This window comes from Lipotes vexillifer, unplaced genomic scaffold (genome assembly GCF_000442215.2).
Source record: "Lipotes vexillifer unplaced genomic scaffold, Lipotes_vexillifer_v1.1 scaffold986, whole genome shotgun sequence".
In the NCBI taxonomy this organism is placed as follows: Eukaryota; Metazoa; Chordata; class Mammalia; order Artiodactyla; family Lipotidae; genus Lipotes; species Lipotes vexillifer.
The window spans coordinates 237,808-263,000 of NW_006784900.1; the positions used below are offsets into that span (position 1 = coordinate 237,808).

General features: G+C 43.3%; 1 protein-coding gene across 1 annotated transcript in view; it reads right to left on the bottom strand.

Moving 5' to 3' along the window:
* Positions 1–10,826: 10,826 nt before the first annotated feature.
* The window catches only part of UBASH3B (ubiquitin associated and SH3 domain containing B), a 140,418-nt gene continuing 126,051 nt past the window's right edge, over positions 10,827–25,193 (bottom strand). Inside the window, exons 8-14 of the mRNA XM_007457041.1 lie at positions 23,932–24,052; positions 23,171–23,293; positions 22,016–22,108; positions 20,626–20,770; positions 14,142–14,248; positions 12,610–12,719; positions 10,827–11,417 (exon numbers count right to left, since the gene is read on the bottom strand). Coding sequence (XP_007457103.1) covers positions 11,280–11,417; positions 12,610–12,719; positions 14,142–14,248; positions 20,626–20,770; positions 22,016–22,108; positions 23,171–23,293; positions 23,932–24,052 — 837 coding nt within the window. The 3' untranslated portion in view covers positions 10,827–11,279. The remainder of the gene's footprint in view (positions 11,418–12,609; positions 12,720–14,141; positions 14,249–20,625; positions 20,771–22,015; positions 22,109–23,170; positions 23,294–23,931; positions 24,053–25,193) is intronic.

Genomic DNA, 25,193 nt, shown 5'->3' on the forward strand with positions numbered 1-25,193 from the left:
TATAGTATCTGGTCTTACATTTAGGTATTTAACCCATTTTGAGTTGATTTTTGTATATGGTATTAGGGAATGTTCTAGTTTCATTCTTTTACATGTGGCTGTCCAGTTTTCCCAGCACCACTTACTGAAGAGACTGCCTTTTCTCCATTGTATATTCTTGTCTTCTTTGTCATAGATTAATTGACCATAAGTGTGTGGGTTTATTTCTGGGCTTTCTATCCTGTTTCATTGATCCATGCATCTGTTTTTGTGCCAGTACCATACTGTTTTGATTACTATAGCTTTGTTATTTAGTCTAAATATCATAGTTATTTTAAAAATAGCTTTATTTAGATATAATTGACATAATGAATTGTACATATTTAACATGTACAATTTGATAAATGTTGATATATGTATACACCCATGAAATCATCATTACAATCAAAATGGTGAACTATCCATTGTCCCCTAAAATTTCCTCCTGCCCACTGTAATCCTCTCCTTCCCTCTTTACCTTCCCTCTTCAGGCAACCACTGATCTACTTTCTGTCACTGTTCTTCCATTTGGCATGATTATTTTGAGGTTCATCTCAAAATAATTTGTCGAGGGTTTATTCCTTTCTGTGGCTGGGTAGTAGCACATGATATGAATTTACCACAGTTTGTTTGCCCATTCACCTGTAGATGGACTTCTGGTTGTTTACCATAGGATAGAGTTAAATAATTATTAAATTGAGTCAGCTGTAGCAAAACTTTAAATAAGGGGAACCTGGTGTGTTTCCACATCTTCTTTTTGTGATAATCTCCTAATTCAGAGATAAAGCTCAAGGTTAGCAAGAGATGTTAAAGTAAATGCTGGTCCTTAGTTGGTACCTGGAGTGTACACTCAGGTGTGATACCCAGATTCTCCGTCCATCCCCCAGAGGCTGGGAGGCTGGGATGTGTCAGCTGGCTCCTTCTCTGAGAATTGCCTTCAGTGGGGAGAATCATTTTGCCCAAGTCACACCTCCTCCATGGGGCCCCTCCATGGGCCCCCTCGAGAGGGGCTGAAAGTTCCTGTGCCCTTGCCTCCAGGTGGAGCAGCTCTAAAGGGAAATGGTCCAGCTTCAGAGCTCCCCTTGGGATCAGGATTAGCTGAGACCTTTGTTGCCACAGCACCCCATTTCAGCATCTCTCTCGACCCCATCTTGCTTCCTTCACAAGTGTTGTCCTGAGAGTGTGGCTATAAACTCCCGCACACAAATCTCCATCTCAGCATCTGTTTTCCAGGGAACCTGACCCACAACAGCACCTGAAATAGGTTGTCAAATGAGTGAGTGAATGAAAGGATGAATTAATTCTCCATCTGAGATAGAAACACTGCTCTTTTTCTCTGAGCCTAGAAGGATGCTTGTCTTACAGTTTTTTTCAGAGCATTAAAGATCTTACTTTATTATTATTATTATTTTTAAATTTTTATTTATTTATTTATTTATTTATTTTTGGCTGTGTTGGGTCTTCGTTTCTGTGCGAGGGCTTTCTCCAGTTGCGGCGAGCAGGGGCCACTCTTCATCGCAGTGCACGGGCCTCTCACTGTCGCGGCCTCTCCCGTTGTGGAGCACGGGCTCCAGACGTGCAAGCTCAGTAGTTGTGGCTCACGGGCTTAGTTGCTCTGCAGCATGTGGGATCTTCCCAGACCAGGGCTCTAACCCATGTCTCCTGCATTGGCAGGCAGACTCCCAACCACTGCGCCACCAGGGAAGCCCAGATCTTACTTTAAATTTCCCTCTGGAAGATGATGAGTATATCTTATTCACCCATGGATTTGCTATCAACTGGTTGCCAACCTTGTGAAATGTCACAGTGAACCACTGGACTCAGAAAGAACAAATGGTCCGTGGGGGAAATGCTGCAAGGCAGGCTCTAAGTGACATGCCCTTGTGGTTTTCATGGTCCTTCCCCCTCTCAACACCCCCACTTCAGCCTGCAGCCCACAGGAGGCTCAGCAGGGGAAGGGAGCAGTTTGTGCCTGCTTAGCAAGTGGAGGGAAACGGTGAGGTCAGAGCATAGTGGTCAAGGAGTGACCTTCTACCTATTTTCTCATGGAAAAATGTCTACTGGCCAGGTTGTATGTGGGAGGTCTCATAGCTGATAGCCCATTTGTCACTTTGATCTGGGTTTCATGAAATCCCCATGGTATGTTTTCGTACTCATAGGAGGTAGCATTTGATGGTGTCGTGGTGTTGGGACAGATTTGAGAGAAATAAACATCATCACCCTGATCAACCTAGGTTGTCAGGAAGAAAACAAATTCTGAAAAGGAGATTTATCAAGTAGGTGAAAGATGGACTATTTTAAGGGTCAGAAAGGATAGGGGATTTCCCCATCCACAGAAAGAAGCCTCTGGGGTTTTTGTTGCAATTACAAGAGGGGCCTAAACTTTCTTCTTGACCTTTCATGGCTCCTGTGAAAAATCTGTGACCTTTCCCAAAGCCAGGGCCAGAGGTGGCCTGGCCTGCATTTCCCAGCAGGTGCAGGATGCCCAGTTCACACCTTGTCGGGATTCTCCAAGCACTGTTGTCGACTTACACAGAGTGGTTGGGGAGTTTGCAAACCAGAGCAGCAGCCTCTGTAACTAGTTATTGATTGAGAAAAGGGCTTCCTAGGAGCAGCAGAGCTTAGCAGGATGAATAAGGGGTGGTGGGGCAGACATACCTGGACTTGTCCACTGGGCCCCGTCACTAGCAGCCCTGTGGTCTTGAGAAGAATACTTGTCTCTTGGTATCAGTGTCCTCATCTGTAAAATGGGAAGAATAATGACAACATAAGGTGACTGGGAGGTATGAATCAAACACATTATCCATCGTGCCCAGCATGGCGGCACATCCAAGATCCTCCATAAATCTGCAGACCTCAGGGAGCTGGGGCTGCATCTTGTCCCCACAGGGACCACAGCAGGTGAGACGTTCCTGGAAAACGAAAGGGCCAGCTCAGCTTTTGTTCTTAAGGCTTCTGCCTACAACCTAATCAAATGGATCATTCTGAAAACAGAACTCAAGTAAGAGCTGATTTCAGAAGGAAATTGTGGTTTGGGGGAAGGTACCGCAGAAAAGCGAACTCCAGCTTCAGATCTTAGCTCACAGATCTCCCAGGACAAGTGACTTCCCTTGGTGTCTTCATGTGCAAATGAGGAGGTTGGATGAGAGCAATTGTTTTCCAACTGTGTTCTGAAGAACCCATGTATCCCCCAGGTGCCTCAGGGTTCTTCAATATTTTCCTTAAAATTTCTTTCAAAAATATTTCAAACTATTTGTCCAGGAACCAGCCTGACATGGCTGGGATCTTAGCTCCAACAAATCCAGCCATGTGACTTTGGGCAGGTTGTAGAATCTAAGACTCAGCTTCCTCTTTTGTAAATTGGGAATAATAATAGTATCTTTAAAATAGGGTTGTTGAGAAGATTAAAGAGGTTTACGAGATAAGCCCTCACTAAGTGCTGGCTGTCATTTTGCCACCTACTGGACATTACCAGCCTCTTCATTTGTTATGCAGTAGGAATGGTTTCTGTGCTGGACTCTGGGCTGAGAACAAAATCCAAATGCTTCACCGTGGTCCACAACAGAGGCCAGCAAAGTTTTTCGGTAAAGCACCAAGAAGTAAATATATCAGGCTTTGAGGGTCTTGTGTCCTCTTGTACTCACCTCTGCCCTTGTATCCAGGAAGCAGCTGTAAGCAATAGGTCAATGGATGAGCATGGCCATGTGCCGATAAAAGTTTATTATAATTATAAAACTAAACTTAAAAAAACTAAAAAGAAACTAAAAAACGTTATTATAGAGACTGGAATTTGGATTTCCTATAATTACTGAGTTGTGTCCTGACATAATATTTGTCTTTTTTTTTTAATTGAGGTATAGCTGATTTACAGTGCTGTGACAAGCTGCTGTACAGCAAAGTGACTCAGTTTTACACATATATACGTTCTTTTTTTTAATACTCTTTTCCATTATGGTTTACCCCAGGAGACTGGATAGAGTTCCCTGTGCTCTACAGTAGGACCTTATTGTTTATCCATCCTAAATGTAATAGTTTGCATCTACCAGCCCCAGATTCCCAGTCCACCCCTCTCCCTCCCCTCCTCTCCCTTGGCAACCACAAGTCTGACCTTTATGTCTGTGAGTCTGTTCCTGTTTTGTAGCTAGGTTCATTTGTGTCATATTTTAGATTCCATATATGTGATACCATATGGTGTTTGTCTTTCTGAGTGACTTCAATTAGTATGATAATCTCTAGTTGCATCCGTGTTGCTGCAAGTGGCATTATTTTGTTTATTTATGGCTGAGTAGTGTTCCGTTGTATGTAGATATGTACACCACATCTTTATCCAGTCATCTGTCGATGGACATTTAGGTTGTTTCCATGTTTTGACTATTGTGAATAGTGCTGGTATGAACACAGGGGTGCTTGTATCTTTTTGCACAATATTCTTTTGATGTTTTTCGACCATTTAAAATTGTAAAAACGTTCTTAGCTTGTGGGCTAGACAGACACAGGGCTGTAGGCCAGATTCTGCAGAGCCCTGGTGTACAGGGCCCCGTGTTTCTGGGTCTGCCTTCCTCTCCAGCCTCATTTCCCCCCACTTCCTGCCATGCTCATGAAGGTTTAGCCTGCTGACCCCCTTTGTTCTAACCCTTAGCTGCTTCCCACGTGGGGGCTTTTGCACTCATTTTGTCTCCCCAGGAGCCTCCTCATTTAGCTCTTCACCACAACCAGTTTCTACTCAAGCCTCCACTGCTGGTTTCATTGCCACTGCTCAGGTACACCAATGCTGGCCATCCCATCTCAAGTAGCATCCCCTGCCCCGCATCCCTTCCAGATGTACTATCATATAACCCATTTTTCTCCTAAACAACATGGATCAACACCTGTAATTATCTTGTTTACTTGTGGATTCATTGTCTATCTCCCAAATTCATGAAAGCAGGGAACTTGCTTTTTTTTTGCGGTACGCGGGCCTCTCACTGTTGTGGCCTCTCCTGTTGCGGAGCACAGGCTCCGGACGCGCAGGCCCAGCGGCCATGGCTCCGCGGCATGTGGGATCTTCCCGGACCGGAACACGAACCCCTGTCCCCTGCATCGGCAGGCGGACTGCCAACCACTGCGCCACCAGGGAAGCCCCGGGACCTTGCTTTTTGATTTGCCGCCATACCTCCACCTGCCACCTGCTAGGAACATTGCATTCAATCAGTGTTGTAGAATGAAGGATAAGTCCACAACCTCAGGATCTTAGTATCTTAATTTCTCTCATACGAGTTAATAATACCTGATCTCCTTACCTTGAAAAATTGTTTTGAGGATCAAATGAGAATGTGCTTTTAAAACTATAAACAATTATACTTGGGGAAGGTGGTAAAATCATTAGGGCAGCCTCTTAGACAAATCACAGAATTCAACAAACACCCCGACTTTTACCATCCTCCTCTTACTACAGAAGCTAAATTATGGGGCAAATAGTAAAGTGACACCAGTATGAATGAGGCTGTTTTATTCCTTGTCCCTGATATTCCCCATAGACAAGAGGAATGGCTAGATGAGGGATTTTATCTTGGCCTTAGCAAAAGCGATTTAGTTATCAGTATGTAGTATCTTTTTATTATTAGCATGTAGTATTAGGTATTTTATATTATCCTATTTGATGCTCATAAGCATGCTATAAAAAATCATTATGTGCCCATTTTTCCAGGTGAAATGAGTTTAAGGGATCTAGTAAGTAGCTGAGCCAGGATCAGAACGTGGCTCTACCTGACTCTGGAATTAGGGGTTCTTCTCTGGTACAATATCAAGTTCCTCTTCAGTGATACAAAGACTTTCTGAATTGTCCCATCAATACAATGACAACCAGCCAGCTACATAAACTTTGGCATCCTTTCATGGTCAGGAGCAAGCCATCTGGGTTTTACATGTTTATTTTGGGCAAAATGACGCATTCTCTTTCTTCCGAAGGAAAACTGCTTTTTGGTCCTCAAACAACTTTCAAAAAAAAAAAACTTTTTTTGCTTATTTAAGCTTAAACAGATCCAAAGCACAATGATTCGTTTTCTTTGGATGTGCAGGCAGCCTGTACATATATCACAAAAGGGCAAAATGAGCTTGGGAAACTGTCAAGCAGAGAACAGCTGAGAACCAGCCACAAGGCTAACCACAGCTTGGTCTTTTGTCAGATCTGAGCGTTAGCTGTTAAGTTTCCTCAGTAAGTAAACCGTGCGAGGGTAGTAGCCAGTTGTGCCAATGAAAATCTGTGTTCATGTTCTCGGTATACATTTGCATACATGGCTTATTTTAAAACCTATTAGCTTAACATATCATTACTTCAGAAATGGGGTGTATGGCTTTTAGTAGTGTGGAACCCAGTTTGAACTGGAATTGTCCTCTCTCTGACCCAGATTCTTTCTCTATGCATCATTCCTGGTACACCTCCTCCGGGTGGGTAGTGGTGAGGGATGAAGCCTCGCACGTGGGGCAGAGGAAGCATTTTGGAGCTCGCTCTTTCATTCCTGGGTGGGTTTTCACCTCTCCAGCCAGGATGGCTCAGAGAGATGCCCAACCAGAAGGGACCAGAGGCCCACGGTGCTGCCGGAGCCTCCTCTCATTTCCTTCAGCAGCAAGTGCCCCTCTGAGGGAAGGATCCCACTCTTCATGGACATTTATGAAATAATAATGACCACAGCAACGTCTGAGGACATGATAGGAGTCGAGACCACTCAGTGTAATATGAGATCGCTCTGGATCGACTGAGGACACAGTTTCTCTTTATTAAATCATCTAGGAACCACTTAAATGGAGCTGCTCATGGAATGGAATGAACTCATTACAATGGTGCCAGAGCTGTACAGAGAAGAGCACGCAGCCAGGAAAGCACAGATGCCACAGGTAGTTTACAAGGAATTCGGCAATACAATTAGGTGTGGTTTCCTTTTTTATCATTACAAACCCTTTTCACCAAATAAATATGCCTGAATCACATAGAAAAATAATGATACAATAGCCTTATAAATGAGAAAGAAACCAATACACCTCCCCAAACAGCAGGTTTAAAATGGTCTCTGTGTAACCAAAATGCTTCAGGATGGTGTTCCCATCTTGCGTGGCAATCAAAGAAAGAACCAGTACATATTTCCCATTATACATACATATGTATCCTGTACAGAGTCCAAGAATAGTTGAGCAGCTGCAAAATTCCGATTTCTGTGTGAGTAATGGCAGCTAAATGGTGCAGTGTAAAACATTTGTAAGAACTGATGGTATATTAAGTTCTGACTATTGATCATCATAATTTTAAGCTTACATACACTGAACAAAATAGTATATGTATTTAAAAATCAAGTGATTTCCTCTGCATTTAGAGGCGATTTTTCCCCCTTCCCTTGAATTTTTGTTACAGCTAGTCACTGCCCTAGGAAAAGTCAATGTGTTGCAGTATGAAAGAGAAGCAAATCCAAAGTGAATCCTATGTTTAAACATGAAAAGCATCTGCCATCACCTAACAAAATATCCCCCCATCACCTTAGTAAAGTGAAACCTAAAATAGATATTAAATCGCTCTTTTCTCTGCCCTCCTCTGCCTGATCTCATCCCTCACGGCGAGGCAGCAAGATTGGCGTCTGAGTTCTCACACGTGTGCAGTACTACAATTTAAATGCAAATAACCCTGCGCCTCATTATCTGAGAAGTTGGTGCAGACGGGACAGTTGTGACTGTGCCTGCGAAAGGTAAAGGAGGCTCATCTGTATTCCAACACACGCGTGACTTAGAGTAAATTCAAAAGAGCAATTCATCACTGCTTTCAAATTAGACACCGGAGCGGCAGAGTGCCTAGGTTACGAGGAATACCTCCCTTACCACCCAGGGACGCCTTTCTACAAAGGCAACGAGATAGGAACCTCTCTGCAGTTCTTCAGTCAGTCCCCAGTGACACTAGGTAATTGAAATAAGAGACTTGATTTAATACGAACACAGCCAGTTGAGCGGAAAAGATACATTTATGGTAATGCTAAGCACAACTGAATGACAAATCTATAGGCATTCCAAATTCCACTGACAGGAAAATGACCACAGCAGCCTAAAATGCAAGAAAAGTATCAACAATGATTTACCAAACTGACATCACTCCAGAAGACATTTTTAATTTTTTATTATTTTCATTTTTTGCAAAATTGTCTTTCAAATATAAGATTACTTTAAAAGAATTCTTTGGTTAAAGTATAATTAAAATAAAAACTAGAGACTCCCCCAAGCCTTTCAATACAGGGTGAAAAATACCCCCCCCCCCCCTTTCAGCCATCAGATGGCCATTTAATCAGCCATTCAGATTCTATGAATCTAAATGTAATGGAAAACACTGTATTCTGAACTCCTTGCTGGGGTGAAGCAATAAGCTCCTAGCTACCACTGCAGTGATGGAGAGGGAGCCTGGGAAAATGAAACCCCCAGCTTGTGCATTAAAATGTGCCAATTATTCTAGTCCACAAAGGAATAGACGTGGCATTTTAAAATCACTGAAACCCAAGTCTATCTGTGAATAATACTGAGCCATTAGCGGGTTGATGTGGCACACTTGTGCAGGCAGCAGACTGTTTTGGACTTTCAATCCCAGATTAAATCCTTTAGTTAATTTTATCTCAGTTTATTTCAGATAACTTTCAACATTAAAAAAAAAAAATTTCCTCTCTACAGGAAACCATTTGCTTCTTCCAATCTGGCATTTCCTTCCTTTCTCCCTTGCTTCCTTCCCCGCTCCCTCCCTTCTACCTTCCTTCTTTCTCCTAGCCCCCCCAAAACATTTAACAAGCATCAGCCTCAGTTCAAAAGAAACCAGCCTGAACTTCGAGTTGTAATAGCAATTTAGAATTTTTAAATGGATATGAAATCATGTAATACAGTTGTCTCTTCCTTTTATTACACATAGATTCAACACAATTTCCAAAGAATTTCTCAACTGGAGCCCAAGTTTAGTTTTTTAATTAGGTAAATGTGAAAAGAGAATTTCATGAGAATTCAGATCATTCGGGCCATTTTGATCAACAATCTGGATAAAGCAGAGGAATAAACGCGTTGACTCAAGGTTTTCCACCCTAAATTATTCAGAAGATTATTTCAGATCTTTGCCTTCCTTTGCTCACACAGATGATGGCCTAAGGCTTTGTCCATAGTGGACTAAGGACACTGGACCGTAGCCCAGCTAAACCAACCTATCAGGTCATCAAAGGCTTAAGATCATGGAGAAGGAGAGAGGGATAACCTGTTCTGAACTTTGTTCTATACAAGTACAGACCCTGTCCAGAACACACTGCTACAGTTTTCAAGGAAATCGAATATGAGACGTTCGAGCATTATTCTGAGCACTGAAAGTCCATGAAAATTTGTGGAGAATCAAATAGACATTATAGATCTGATTACCGTGGATTCACCTAATTACAGATAAAAGAATGACTGGCAGCGACACTGCATTGGCCATACTGTGACTTTTCTCTTAAAACCTTTAATATGAGTATTTCCCCCAGTTTAAGATGAAAACTTTTATATTAATCAATCATGTCAGCACAGAGTTATTTCTAGACCCAGAAGCTGGATCAGTGTTTGTGCAATGCTGGAAGAAATCAAGATTTGTTTCTTAAAATATAAAATTCATGATATTTCTCTAAGTGACTTAAAAAAAAAAAACTCAACAATAATCCTCTTGCAGATTAACATACAGAGCCAGCATCCTTTCACTTCCTCTTCTTTTCAAGGATCATCAAATTCTAGTTTCAAATAGGAGCGTAGATCTATTTTTATATCCCATATGTTTTCTCCTTTGGGTTCTGAAGCTTGTTTAATGCTACAATATATACTGATTTGTTTTACATGAATGTTCTCTTTAAATGGCTGAGATTTCATTTTGCACATATATTCTACAGAGTGAACTATACCATGCCAGACCATTGTCTGCTGCCGTCAACAGTCAGCTAGCTAGTCACACAATTAACTAGACATTGATAACTGATGTTTTGGTTTGACTGTCATTTGTTTTTCTTTTAAATAAACTCCCCAGGAAGCAAGTGTGACGAGATACCACACGATGTGGCTCTCCCAACTTTCCTTAAGTAGCCCTACCTACCTCTTTTAAATTACCACAGCAAAACAAACAAACAAATAAAAACGACAGCACAAGCAGCAGTGCAGTCGTGACTGTCATCATTTAAGTTAGTTCCCTGACTTTATAATACATCTCTGGATGTAACTGATGCATTTGTGGGTGTTCCGTTATGGTTGACATGTACTGTAAGCGTACAATGACCTGACCCTTGGTATGGTTTGTAACGACGTCCATATTGCACAAGAATGAGCTTCTTGCTGACTCTAAGGATGTATTTCACATACATCTGAAAATGTCAACATCCTTAACCAGTTAACATGGTCTAGACTCTCGGGGCGAAGACGAGCGAATCACGGTGATTCAGAAGTCCTGTGGCTCGTTAGGCTGTGACACGAGTAACTCCTTTGATATATTTGGCAAGTTCGTTGCTCCGACAATTGAATACTTCACAAGTTTATCTTATCTTCCTCCTGAGTATCCAAAAGTGCTTTTGGAGAGTAAAAATGCTGTCTCCCCATTTCACAGATAGATAGAAGCGAGGGGGTAGGACAGTAGCACAAAACTGTAGTCAGCTTTTCTCTAGAGAAAATGTGATGTGGCGGTACCAGGGTGAAGGTTAGAGTCCTCCGGCAGATGGCCTGAGCCAGCAGCACTGGTGTGTGTGGGGGTCATACTGAGGGTAGAAATTGATGGGAAACCGCATGTTTTCTAATCACCTTAAAAGAATTCCGCAGCTTGGTTTTAACTGGAACATGGAGTTAAAAAGAAAAGAAAAGCCCATCACTGGACTGGCAGCTTGGTGTCCCTCCAGCTGGATTTTCCTGCATCCTTCCTCAGAGTGGGCTGGCAGCTCTCTTTGGGAGGACCCAGGCTCCTTAGCACAGATGGAAGGGAGGAAACATCCTCTGCTGTAGCAGGTGCCCCTGTATAGGAAGACAATTCTTGAAAGCCTTGTTAGCGAGGCAAGAGTCCAGGGAGAATGAATTTTTTCCCCGAATCAAGTCTTTCTCTCCTTGACGTGGTCTCATCCTAAGAACATTAAAGCCTGAAAGGAAATATGCTAAATTATTCTGAGCTGTCCACTTAGGATGTGGTGCAGACTTTCCCCACTGTTACTAAGTACACAAAAAGACACTTCTCCCAAAGCCTTCCTCAAGTCTTTTCTTCTTGTTCGCTCGTGCGGTTATTCTTGCAGCAGCGTCTCTCTCCAGTTGAAGCCCCCAGTTGGTCCATGGGTAAGAGGGAGGATTGGTGGGTCTGTCAGCTGCCAGATTCCAGTTTCTCCTAATTCTTCACAGGAACAAAACCCCAAGTAGGGGATCTGAAGTAAGATAGTAAAGAAAGGGAAAATAGAAAACAGGTTGAGTGCTCTAACTTTTACCTAGACGAAGGAAAATTCAAAGGAATGAATAAGGGCTTTGTAGGCAAGCATCCCCTCCAAAATATTGAAAATGAAATGGATAAAACTGATAAATTAGAAGGAAGAGTATTTACAGTGCGAGAGGATTCTTCGGAAGGATTCATTAAACGGTGAGCGCCTCTAGTGCAATTATTTATAGATGGTTTCCATACAGCACGGGAGGAAAAAAAGGAACTCATGTATAAAGCTAAGGTGCTAGGAGTTCATTCCTAATTACAAGTCAAGCTGAAAATGCAGCTCCAACATTTCAGAAATTATACTTGGACAATGGGAAAGATGAATTAAGTTTTAAGAATTTGTTTTATCCTGCTTTTTCTTTCATTTTTTGGCATGTGTATCTAACATTCAGAGCTGAAGCTGTGCCCTTCCTAACTTCAGTAGGCATGGCATTTCAAAACTTATTTGTGTGTGTGTCCAGACTTGCATTTATGAACAAGACAAAAATCTCTGCCCTCAAGCAGCTTACAGAATAATGGGAAGGACAGACACATAAGTAGGTTTTTTTAAAAAATGAGAAAAGAATTGCCATCCAGTTTGAACCGGGTTCTCTGGGGACAGTTACAGGAAGCATATAACTCAGCCTGGAGGGAAGTGTATGTGGGAGGGTGGCTGATGGGAAAGCCTCTTCCACAGGCATGAGAAGGAAGAATCCAGATGTGTTGGTCAGCCTGGTGGGTTTTCTGTCTCGCTGCCTTGTTCCTGGGTTTGCCTTTCAGCCTCATCATTTTGAATCACTGCTTCCTTTGGCCTATCCGCCAGGACCTCTCTTCCAGCTGAGCTGTCAGATGCCGTGTTTTGGCCCACATACCTCCCCCGTATCCGTTCCATGGTCCCACAGGGAAATCCAGACAATTTGCTTATGATTCTTAGCTACTTGTTTTAGCTCTTAGAAGCTAGAACTAGCTCAAACACATCTTTTTCTCTTACCCAAGGCCTGATCAAGCGCCTTAAACGGAGCCCCATTCAATACATCTTGGTTGAACAAACCAATAAATGTACCTTCCCAGCTCCAAAGAACTTCGCTATCAGCCAGCACTGAACCATTCTGAAGCTCCAAGGCCCCACAGGCCCCTGAAATGCAAGCAGGAATTACCTTTCGGACCATTTGTACAAAGTCCTTGGAGTTCTGAGGTGACAGGCCCTGAAGTTGGCAGGTACACGCTTCAAGGGAAGACGCGTGGGCCACAATCAGGATGTTATTTCCTGGGGGCAAAAAAGCAAGGGCTGAAAAGACTGTTTCTCTAAAGACATATGTAAACCTTGTAAGTACTGAAGCCAAGTGTTCCAGGGAGAGGCAAACATTTTCGAGAAGGAGACAATTCGGCCAAAAGCAATATTTTGAAAATGCTTTGTATTGTTAAGGCAGCCTAATGTCATTAAAAACAAAAAACAAACAAACAAAAACAACAGAAAAACCCAACAACAAACCTACTTTTAATCTTAAAGTAATTAGATTCACAGGAGGTAACAAATACATATTTTACATATTAAATATACATGTGTATATTTTATATATACATATTATATAATGTATATACATATACACATATACATACATATATATACAATATGTATCTTGCATATATACTATACACACACACACTAGGTAGGTCCCATGCACCCTTCACACAGCCTCTCTGACAGTAACATCTTGCCTAAGGTACACTATCAAGACTAGGAAATGAACACTGGTATAATCCACATAGCCTATTCAGATTTCACCAGCTTTAGCCAAGTCTATCACATGTGGAGCTTCTGGGAACCATCACCTCAATCAAGATACAACACTGTTCTATGTCTACAGGGCTCTCTGCTGTTACTTCTAATATATTATAGTTTTTGATGTTGCCACTGTAGAGCTGTGAGCACTTGAGACTTTCTGGTTGATAGAACACGCTGAGTTTCTTTGCAGTGGGGATGGGTGGTACCACAGGGGTGGTCATGAAGTGAGTGGCTTACAAGTGATAACTGAAAGGCGGGAACCATCCACAATACTGTTGACCAGGGCTACCCACTGTTAACTTTCTGGTGTATGTAAATCTAGCCTTTGCTCTATGAAGATAAATATTTTAACTTTTAGTGGGGGATGGGAATGTGCAGACTCTCCTGTAATCTGCCCTTTTTACTACAAGTATTACAGTCCTACACATCATTAAATATTTGAGTTCAATGATGATAAAATTCACTGGCAGACTTGAGTCGTATAGCACACTGCTCTTGGTTGGTGGTAGTAGTGACGGTAGGTGTATTTGTGTCGGTGTGTTTGTGTGTAGGTGTCCATGCTCCTGGATCAAATTATAGGCAAAACAGTGTTACGGTAAAGAATTTCTGGAAACTGTAATAGGGAACCTCCTTCAGAGAGTGGCAGATAAATAGCTGAAATGCAGAATTCTGTTATTTCATAGAGTAACTAAGTCTGATGTATTTCCACGGAATATCTACCATTTGAGGTACTCAAGAGAATAGTACAAATTTAACATGAAAGTATCTATAGGAGAGTCTGGAAATATTTTTCCTTCCTACTAAGCAAGTTTGTCAAAGCACGTTGAACCATCTTGAATAGCCGATTAACCATGGTGGAAAAATGATCAGAGATTTAACTATGGAGTCCAAAATAATACCTACCTTTACTTTTACATTCACTTATTATTTCCTTTGTTACTTGGAAACTTCTACCGATGTAGGTGTCATAGGATTCTGAAACCACTAATTTGCTGACTGGAATGTGAGGTCTGCAAATAGAAAAATGAACAAAGGCATTGAAAACATTTTGATCCCAAGACAAAGCAATTGACATTACTCTAAGTTTTATTTCAAGAGCTTTCTGAAGTTCCCATATTTCTGTTTATCCATTTCCCTAGAAAGGATGGAGGCATAGGGAAGAGTATTTCAACGATGCAGAAGTGGGGTCCTAATATGCAGAATGTACAGAAATAAAGGCCATTTGTGCATGCTGTCAAAGTGACCAGCTGAAAAATGAAACATTCAGTTCAGGTTTCCCTTGCAGGATAACTCATAGCAGTTTGACTGATTTTACTGACAGTCAGTCCCAGGTCACATAAATAAGAGGAAGCCAAGCAGAGGTTAGATCTCTTTATCTATTTAAATCACCAGAGATTTCCCAAGCCTCTAGTAGGCTTGCACACGATGAGCAGTAAGGGTAAGTTTTACTTAATCTTTTTCCAGTTTCATTGGGATTTCATTGATGTATAACATGGTGTAAGTTTAAGGGTATACAATGTATTGAGTTGATACATTTATACATTGCAAAATGATGACCACCACAGTCTTAGCTAACACCTCCATTATGTCACATTTTCTTTTTGATGGTGAGAACATTTAAGCTTTACTCTCTCAGCAACTTTCAGGGATATAATACAGTATTGTTAACCATAATCACAATGCTGTACATTAGATCCCCAGAATGTATTCAGCTTTTAACTGTAAGTTTGTACCCCTTTGACCAGTCTGTCCCTATTTCCCCCTCCCCACTGTCCCATGGGTGTCCATGCTACACTACTGTCTGTTTCTCTGCGCTTGGCTTTTTTAGATTCCACATATAAGTGATATTATATGGAGATATCTCTGTGGGATCTTGTTTTCATTTCCCTTGGATATACCCCAGAAGTGGGATTGCTGGATCATATGGTAGTTCTATTTTTGATTTTTTGTGGACCCTCCATAGTGTTTCCATAGTGGTTGTACCAGTTTATATTCCCACCAACAGTGCACAAGGATCCCTTTTCTCAATAGAACTACCACATGACCCAGCAATCCCACTATTGGGCCTATACCCTGAGAAAACCATAATTCAAAAGGAGACATGCGGGCTTCCCTGGTGGTGCAGTGGTTAAGAATCTGTCTGCCAATGCAGGGGACATGGGTTCGAGCCCTGGTCCAGGAAGATCCCACATGCCGCGGAGCAACTACGCCCGTGTGCCACAACTACTGAGCCTGCACTCTAGAGCTTGTGAGCCACAACTACTGAGGCTGCATGCTGCAACTACTGAGCCCACATGCTGCAACTACTGAAGCCTGTGTGCCTAGAGCCCGTGCTCTGCAACAAGAGAAGCCACTGCAATGAGAAGCCCGTGCACCGTAACCAAGAGTAGCCCCCGCTCGCCGCAACTAGAGAAAGCCTGCACGCAGCAATGAAGACCCAACACAGCCAAGAATAATAAAATAAATTAAAAAAAAAAAAGATCTCGCTGTGATTTACGTCAAAGAGTGTTCTGCCTATGTTCCTCTCTAAGAGTTTTATAGTGTCCGGCCTTACATTTAGGTCTTTGATCCATTTTGAGTTTATTTTTGTGCACAATTGACTTCTGTGTGTTGATTTTGTATCCTGCAACTTTGCTGAATTTGTTGATTAGTTCTGACAGTTCTAGGATTTTCTGAGTCTTTAGGATTTCCTATATATAAGATCACGTCATCTGCAAACAAAGCGAGTTTCACTTCTCTTCCAGTCTGGATGCCTTTTATTTATTTATCTTGCCTGATTGCTCTGGCTGGAACTTCCAGAACTATGTTGAATAGCAGTGGTGAGAGTGACCATGCTTGTCTTGTTCCTGATCTTAGAGGAAAAGCTTTCAGCCTTTCACCATTGAGTATGATGTTAGCTGTGGGCTTGCCATAAATTGCCTTTATTATGTTTAGATATGTTCCTTCTATACCCAATCTGTTGAACAATTTTTATCATGAAGAGGATGGTGTACATTGTCAAATGCTTTTTCTGCATCTACTGAGATGATCACATAATTTTTATCATCTTTTTTTCTACTAATGTGGTGTATCACATGTATTGATTTTTGTATGTTGCACCATCCTTGCAACCCAGGGATGAATCCCACTTGATCATGGTGTATGATCCTTTTGATGTGCTGTTGAATTTGGTTTGCTAATATTTGTTGAGAGTATTGGCCTGTAGTTCCCTTTTCTTGTAGTATTCTTATCTGGCTTTGGTATCAGGGTAATGCTGGTCTCATAAAATGAAATAGGGAGTTGTAAGGATAGGTCTTTAAAGGAGATATTAGGTCCACTGGATTTGTGAGCTAATAACGCTTCACCAGCCTTTCCTTTTCTTTCTTAGTTTGAACACAGACCACATACCGGGCAGTTGGAGAAGTCCAGGGAACATAAAGATGAAGAAAACCCAATTTCTGTGTTTGAGGAGCTCTCTGTGTGTGGCTGGGGTGAGTAAGCTATTGATGTAAATGATAATTATGACACGATGTACAAACGCATATAAGACGATGGTCAAAGCAGGGACCTCCGATCCTGGTGACCCTGAATGTCTTCAATCCCAGTCACTTCTGTCTTCCACCTTCCTTTGCTATTTAGTTTTCTGGTCTATGAGGTGTTTACCTTGTTTTTGAGTACAACTCTGTCATATTTTCTGTTTTCTTATTTTGTCTTTCATTGTTGGTATTTAGTGCATGGAGGTGCTAGTGAGTTCTCCAAGTGAATTCTCATGGCATCTGCATCAGAATACATTGCTGCTGCTACTAAGATTTACTGAGAGGTTCCCGTGTGTCAGGCTCTGCGCAAAGCGCCCTACTTGCGTTCTCTGAACAGAGCCCACCTAGCAACCCTTTTGCAAATTCTGAGTTTATGGATGACAAAACTAAGGCTTAGAAAGGCTACAGCTGACTTGCCTTTGCTTACATCATTAGCAACTCTTAGAGCCCGGATTTGAACCTGTGTCTGAGATTAATACCTATAAAGTTATCCTTCAACCTGGATGGCTTCTGACAGTGCCCTCCTCAGAGCTGCCCTTCTGTGCACTTGGGTTTACTGTCTGGGGAGGAAGGGTGCTGTTCCATTTGAAGGTAACTTGCCTTCATCTAAATAACATCCTCTCTGCAAGCAAACTATTTCTCCTAGAAAACAACCTTCTGAATCTTACAACACCCTGGGCGATAGGGAGAAACAGGAATCCCCACTCGTTAGGGATGTGCCTCATTGTTCTGGAGCAAACCCTTTCTTCTCATCCCTACTTCTCATCCAGTTGCATTACCATTTACATCACCTGGTTTCCCGGGACCCCTCCCCCAACACACACACACACACACACACACACACACACACACACACACACACACACACTGTGACAAGAGGCCTCTTTGTTTCAGGGGGTCACTGCAAGGGTGAAACCACACTGTAATGTACAAGATTTGCGGAAGTGAAGAGCTGGTAGATGCTAGAATCCAGTTCCTCCTGATCAGTTCTTGCCTTGAAGTTGAACCTATGAATGGCTTCCACGTTTGAACGAGCCCTGAAGGGGATGGGACAGTCAAAGCTTTCTCACTCCCGTCAGCAGCATCCTGCTTCTAGCCGCAACTGCAGGACCCCTGTACTACTCTGAGACTCAGGTGGGCCTCCAACCACCAACTAGACCTGGCGGCCAGAGCTCTGGGTGCACAGGTAGTACCCTTGGGATAGTATATTCTCCCGTGTACACTCTTCTCTCTCCAGCCTCTACTTTGGTCCAGACTATAGAGCAGGCTTCCGCCCTGAGTCCCACACCAAAGTCTGATTTGTTGTCTCTCTAATACTCCAGATCCGTGGCTCCGCCATCCCCTTTTCCCTGCCTCCCCCAGTCAGGGTGCTGTTCTGAAGTCTCATGCAACTGGTGTGTATTTTGTTTTTTCTACCTTGCTCCTTCCCGCCTAGCTCCGCTGGGGCTGCTTTCCACACCCAGCCCCCAGGATGGGTCTTGTTGCCCGTGGCGGGCGCTTGGATATTGGTCACCAGCCTAAGCCCACCTTCCAGCCCCTCCTCCCTCCTGTTCAAGGCGACAGGGAGGGGATCTATGAGAAGTGCTTGCCTGACTTATAATACCCTGCCTGTCGGTTCTTGCCCCTCTGCACATCACCTCGTTTCTTCAATCATTTGGGCACCACTACCTGCTTCAGAAGCCCCGCTCACTTGACATAATTAATTTCAGAGTCAATTTGACTCTAGGGGCTGTGCCTCTCACATGCTTGATGGGTGAATTTCACGACTGATTTATAGAATTAGAGGCTTAATCTCACCACCAACCACCCCAAGCCCCAACACAAAATAGTTGAATAGAACTTTGATTTTTTTGTAGAGGAAAAGGAAATCTGGAATATGAACCGTGTCCTGACCCCCAGGTTCCTGGCATTCATCCTTCTGTTCATACTGCTGGTGGGGTATGTGTCTGTGTGTGCACTGAAGGGCTCAGGTAGAATGATTCTGGGGACCTTTGTAAATAGCTTGGGAAGAATTGCAGGATGCACTTAAAGGGGAATCTGAAGGCTAGCTGGCCTGGGCGGGGCTGGGTGGTAGGTGAGGAAAGTCATTTTACCAATGTTGGCAAGTAACTTGTTCTCTTTCCAGGGCAGAGGGATGATGGCTGTTGGCATAGGGACAGTCATTTATGGCTGCTTCCCAAGGAACAGCAAAACAGTGGCCATAGAGTAGATAGGACAAAATGCGAATTATTTCAGTAGGGGATCTGATTGATTGATTTAATCTTATTTTTGAGGAATGCTCATTCCTTTAAGGTAGGAAGTAGGACACATTAATTAATTAATGGACTTATCTGAGGTCTTATTTGCAGAGCCAAAAATTAGTATATGGAAGAAAAGATATTCTCTCCTACCTTAGCCAGAAACTGGGTAGGTATTTGAAATGAAAGGTCAAGGGATAGCACATGGAAGAAAGTTTTGCTTATATTGGTCACTTGTTCCAAACTCTGTGTTTTTTTTTTTTTTTTTTCGGTACGCGGGCCTCTCACTGCCGTGGCCTCTCCCGTTGGCGGAGCACAGGCTCCGGACGCGCAGGCTCAGCGGCCGTGGCTCACGGGCCCAGCCGCTCCGCGGCACGTGGGATCTTCCCGGACCGGGGCACGAACCCGCGTCCCCTGCGTCGGCAGGCGGACTCCCAACCACTGCGCCACCAGGGAAGCCCCCAAACTCTGTTTTAAGAAATGCATCTAATTAATTCCCCACTGTAACGGTTGTGAATACCTGTCCTTCTTCAAAGACATTTTACAAATGTCTGGGTGGATTTTTTTTTTTTTTTTTTTTAATGCCGTTCCCGGACCGGGGCACGAACCCGCGTCCCCTGCGTCGGCAGGCGGACTCCCAACCACTGCGCCACCAGGGAAGCCCCCAAACTCTGTTTTAAGAAATGCATCTAATTAATTCCCCACTGTAACGGTTGTGAATACCTGTCCTTCTTCAAAGACATTTTACAAATGTCTGGGTGGATTTTTTTTTTTTTTTTTTAACGCGCAACCTAAAACTTTATTGCACACTGACAATCAGATATATTTTAAACACTTAATAGGAACAACTAACAAAAAGATTTAAACCAAATACAGGGGTTAGAGAGAAAAATATCATCGCTTACTAAGAATATTTAAAATAAATTTTGCTATAAAGAACACAAAAAGCATTTTTCTTTATCACGGCACTCAGAAGCTCTGAGTGGATTTTTGGCGGTTAATGTAACTATGTTACAATACAAACAAACACTTCTTCCTAATAACAGTCTAATGGAAAAAGCAAAGGACTCTCTACTATAAAGCAGATCACACGGGGTCTGGCACACAGAAAATGATCAATAAAGGTTAGTTATTATTATTGTCAGATGTGTCCACTACGTGTATAACTTTCGGCAGCCCACAGAACTCGCTCATATAGGAAACTGGCTTGCCTCCATCCTGGGGTTATAGCAATAATGAACGAAGATCGTTCAGAATGCTTTGAAAAATCGAAAGCGACAATCCGAGGCGAGACACCGTCATTTCCCTTTCCCAACAGGCTTCTGAACTGCTTTATCATTAGCCGGCGTGTGCTCCTGGCATGCGAAGTGGTTTTATTATTCACTGAAATCAATGTAGTAAAGTCAGAAAACCCTAGTGCACGTGACGGGAGACATACTCCACACCAATGCCAAATACAAGGGAATGCTGGCTTTCTCCGTTTTTTTTTTTTTTTTTAAATCATAGCTTGACTTCCACCAATATGGACAACTGGCTGTGGGCTACATCTGGTCCTTCATCTCCTTAATTAGCCTGGCCTGGTGGAGAACGGTACGTCCACATTGGCCTTAGGAAACAGCGGTTTCGGAGGGTTACCTGTAGGTTGTATCAACACTCAGGTTGGCTGCAGCTAACTCCGATGGAGGTATCCACGCAGGTAGTGTGTTCCCAGCAACCCATTTTGTCCACTCAAATAAACCAGGCTCTACGCGGATCTTCAAGTGATTTTCTTGTTGTAAACCTTAGAGGGAAAATAAGATGAAGATGAAGGAAATATCACCATGTTCTCAGTGGAAGACTAAATTAGAGGCCAAATTGTTACAAAAATGCTCATAAACCTTCTATTCTCTTTCCTAGCAGATGCTATATATAGCTTAAGGAAGGTAAAAGTATGCAAGTTTGGACAAGAGTTTTTAATTTTTGTGTTATAAGCACGTGAGTTTAATATTCTGGCCACATCACCAGGATGTATGCCGGCTTTAAATGGTATCTGATTAAAGAAAAAGTCATTATCCATGTAATTTATTACAGTTCTGTGACTACGATAATTCCTCTTTCTAAAGCAAGTTCCAAGATGTTCTTACCAAGAAACTTCAGAAATTCTTAGCATCCACTATTTTACGATAGCTTACATTATATTTGCGTATCATAGAGATTGTTCATTTTCTCCACTAGAAAATCCAGTGTTGAATATTTACCAATGCCGGTGCACAAGTCCTGTGTTTTGCGACTGTGTAACTGTCCTCGGAGTGGACACTGTCCCTGTTTAACTCTTTGCATTGCATTTAGCCCAGTTTTTCCTTGCAAATGTGATAGATAATGCGTTTGAATACATAGATGCATTCTGGCTTACTTAAGGTTAACGAATAGAAGTCTCAAATGTAGTGTAATTTCCTTGTTGGCTCAGCTTTTTCTGGCTTGTTTGTTTGGTATAAGTAAACAGTCAACCCTGTTTCTTCTAGTTTTCCTTCCAGTGAAATGAGTATGGAGATTCCTGTAACACAAGCTTCCACGGATTTTAGGGTAAAAGCTGAATGTCTTTATAACAATGGTACTTTTGAACTTAATCCAATTAACTAAAGAAACAAGGGTGATTAAGATTTACAGACACCTAGGAGCACCTTTCCCTGTTGTAAAGAGGCAAACAGAGCAGAGTGGGAGGAAACAAAGGAAAAAAAAAAAAGGATCACGCTCTGTAGGCTCTAAATTACTGCCAGAGAACAATATTTTACAAGCCTCTAATTCATCGAAGAGAGCTTTACATTTTCAAGAAAAACATGATTTGTACATTCTCTTGATCTCACTTCTGCTGCCAGAGTAGGATTTGGGGACTTTTGCAAAGTCATCTTCCAAAAGAAAGAATCATTGCTAAACAAACATTTCAAATTCAAAGCTTTCAACTGGCTGATGTCCCCCGAGTAGGATAATTTGTGTCAGGTTGCCTGGAGACGGAGGGATGGGCTAGCTGACCTTTATCCAGTCTCACCTTTCAAGATGTTGTACGCAGTCTGGACACAGCGCAGGGACGGGGAGCAGTAGACATGGTCAATGATGGTGTTACTCTCTAATAAGGCTTCACCTGCGAAGGAAACCAGAGAAGAAACCATCCGATGATTTACGAAGCCTCAACTGGACTCTCAGTGTTGGAGAGGGTGCCAGACAGACCCTGCAAACCTCTCTTTCCAGGTGGGCGCTCACATAGGGCCAGCAGTTTCAGTCTCATTTTCAACAACTCTCCTGACCAGTGTTTCTGTGAAAGGCCAAGGGACACACCCTTCTTGTCTGTTTTCTTTCTGTCTCTCTCTCTGGTCCTAACAAGCAGTAAAATGCCCGTTTTTCTCTCATGGACAGAGTCTGAATGCCTTAACAGGGCGGTCAAGGTCTTCCATGAACTTGTCTGTCTCCATCCCGCCAGCCTTGTCTCTCGCCCTGCTCACAGCTGATGCTCTAGAAACAAGACGGCTTGTTTCCTCCGCACTCCGGACGCTGCTTCTCAGGTCTATGACTTGATCTTGATCCTCCCACTGAGATGCTGTCCCACCTTCCTGCTAACTTCTACTCTATTCTCCTCTTAGGTCTTCTTTTGTGCTCCCGTGGTACTCTGTACATAGGTCTTGAGTAACAAGAATACTCTATATTATTTATCCACTCACAAGCTTCGCTGAGGGTGGGGACTCACGCTTAGGTCCCTAATACCTAGCGTGGTGCCTTGCACAAGGTAAGTGATCAAGTGATGTGTGTTAAATGATTGAACAGGACAAGGCTGCTGGCTCTGTGTGGCAGGTATGGACTAGACCTGCAAAGAACTGAGCAACTTGGAGACTGGTTGGCCTCTATATTTTCAGCCACTCCTGGGTTGCCTTCTCATCCTTGCGCTAGAAGCTGACCTGTCTGCCGCACCAAGCCTGACCTTGCCCCATCACTGGACCATCTATCTGCCCCTTGATAGGGATCACACCTTGTTCACTTTGGCAAACCGACGCAGTACCCTGGACCTAATGGTCACATAATAAATCCCTTTTGAATTGAGGAAATATAGTACTTGAAGGAAAGCCCTAGGCAGCATTCTGGCATACCCACTGGAGCCAGTCTTTGGAGGAAGGAGCCAGGAAAGGCTGTGTGATCACTCCAGGACACTTACCCACGAGTCTTGCTTGCATACATCCAAACACGGTGATTGGAGCATCTTTCTCGTAATCTCGGAAACCACCACTCCGCTGAGGTAAGCTATGAGGCATGTTCAGGTTAGTGCGTACGTAGCGACCTGGAAAGAAAAGTCAGGCCAAGGTGACATGAGTTTCCTATTTCCTTAGGGCTTCCATTGCTGGTCCTGCCAGCCCCTCCACTTCCATTCCTTTTTGGCCACAGAGACTGAACTGAGCTCTCTAGAAAATATTGAAGCTGACCTCCTCCTTTAGTAGTGTGTCTTGGAATCCACGCTTCCATTCCGCTGACGAAAGTGACAAGAGATAGGTTTTAAGTGAAAGTAACAACCAGACACTCTAAAGCAGGTAGGGTTTTCTGATGTGTAAGCCTCCCTATCTTAAACATGCCACCCAAATGAAAATGGAACCAAAATGAGCTAGGGTGACTTACTAGAGAGAGGTCTGGTCATGGAATCAAGACACCTGTCTCTGCCGCTGACTTTGCCATGTGGCTGTGGGGCAAGACATCTGCCTTTTTTGGTCCATGGTGTCCCAGTTTATAGAACGGGGGCAAGAACACTTCTCTCTCCCCTAACACTCCAGACAATCCGGAAGGACTTACAATGTAACAGATGACAGGCATTTTCTACAGCACAAGTAACCATAAATGACTCCATCTAGATAAAAGTAGCTTGACTCTGCCCCCTAGAGGCCGTGACAGGTATGCCAATGCTGAACAGGCCCACCAATTACTGACCTTTGGCGTCGAAGCACTGGGATAGCCAGTGCTTCCCAAAAACAACATCCATCCTCTCACCGTGCCGACACACAAAGAGGCATCTCTTCTGAGGGCCAGGCTGGCCGCTGATCCTCAGAGGCTGCAGAGAAACAAAAAGGCTGTAAGTGGGGACACACACACAGACACGTCTCAGAGCTGGGTGCCAGGTGAGCTGCGCTCTCGAACAAGTTTCACTAATGTTTGAGTGGGATAAGCCCCTTAACTGCCTCGGATTTAGGCTGCCCAATCTATAAGATGGGGGTGGTAAGCCTCATCTACTGACCTCGCAGGTCATTTTGAGGCTCAGATGAGATGCACCGCAGGTGCTTTGCAAAAGAAAAAGGGCTATGAAAAATGGTTTTATTGTTACTGCTGCGGCTGTTGGTAGGATTAGTATCTGGCCAATACTGAAACACGAAGACCACCTGAGTTACAGCTCAGAGGCAAAACTAGCCAGGATGGAGAGACGGCCATGTAGCGGGACAGCTGCTTCCCCTAACGAGATGCTTCCTCAGGGAGCGAGGACTTTTATTACCACAAATACATCTGCCTCATCTCCACCGTGTGGTGGTCCGAAGTCTACTCCGGCCAGGAGGTCCCGCTTTGCCCATTCTAATCGCGGGTTAGGCTCTGTTGTCTGGCTGCACGCAAGACGGTGTTCCCAGAAGTGGCTCGGGGAGGGCAGCTGCTACCTCTGGGTGATGAAATCGGCAGGTCTAGTCAAAGGCTTGTCCAAAGGGCTCTGGTTTCTATGACTACTGCAGGGATCCTTACAGATGTTTCTACGTTCCTTCTTTCTGAGGGAGTCAGCTGTTCCCAGCTTCCTCAGTGCTGCCAGCTCCTACTGGCTTCACATTTGCCAATACAGTACATACACTTCACAAACTCCTCCGTTCTGTACCCTTTCTGGCATATATCGGACATACACTGAGCATTCACTATGTGCCAGGAACTGTGCTAAGAACCGTATCCTTATTTCCTTTAATCTTCACACTGGCCTGTAAAATAGATTAGATACAGTTGACCCTTGAACAACTTGGGTTTGAACCATGCAGATCCAACTAACACACAGATTTTTTCCCCAAAAGTCAATACTACAATAAGATCTGCAGTGTGTTGAATCTGAGGATGCAGACCCGTGGATATGTAGGAAGCAAACTGGGTAGGTGGAAGGCCAGTTGTAAGTTGCAAGTGGATTTTCCACCGTACGGAGCATGGAGGGTCGGCATTCCTAGACCCCG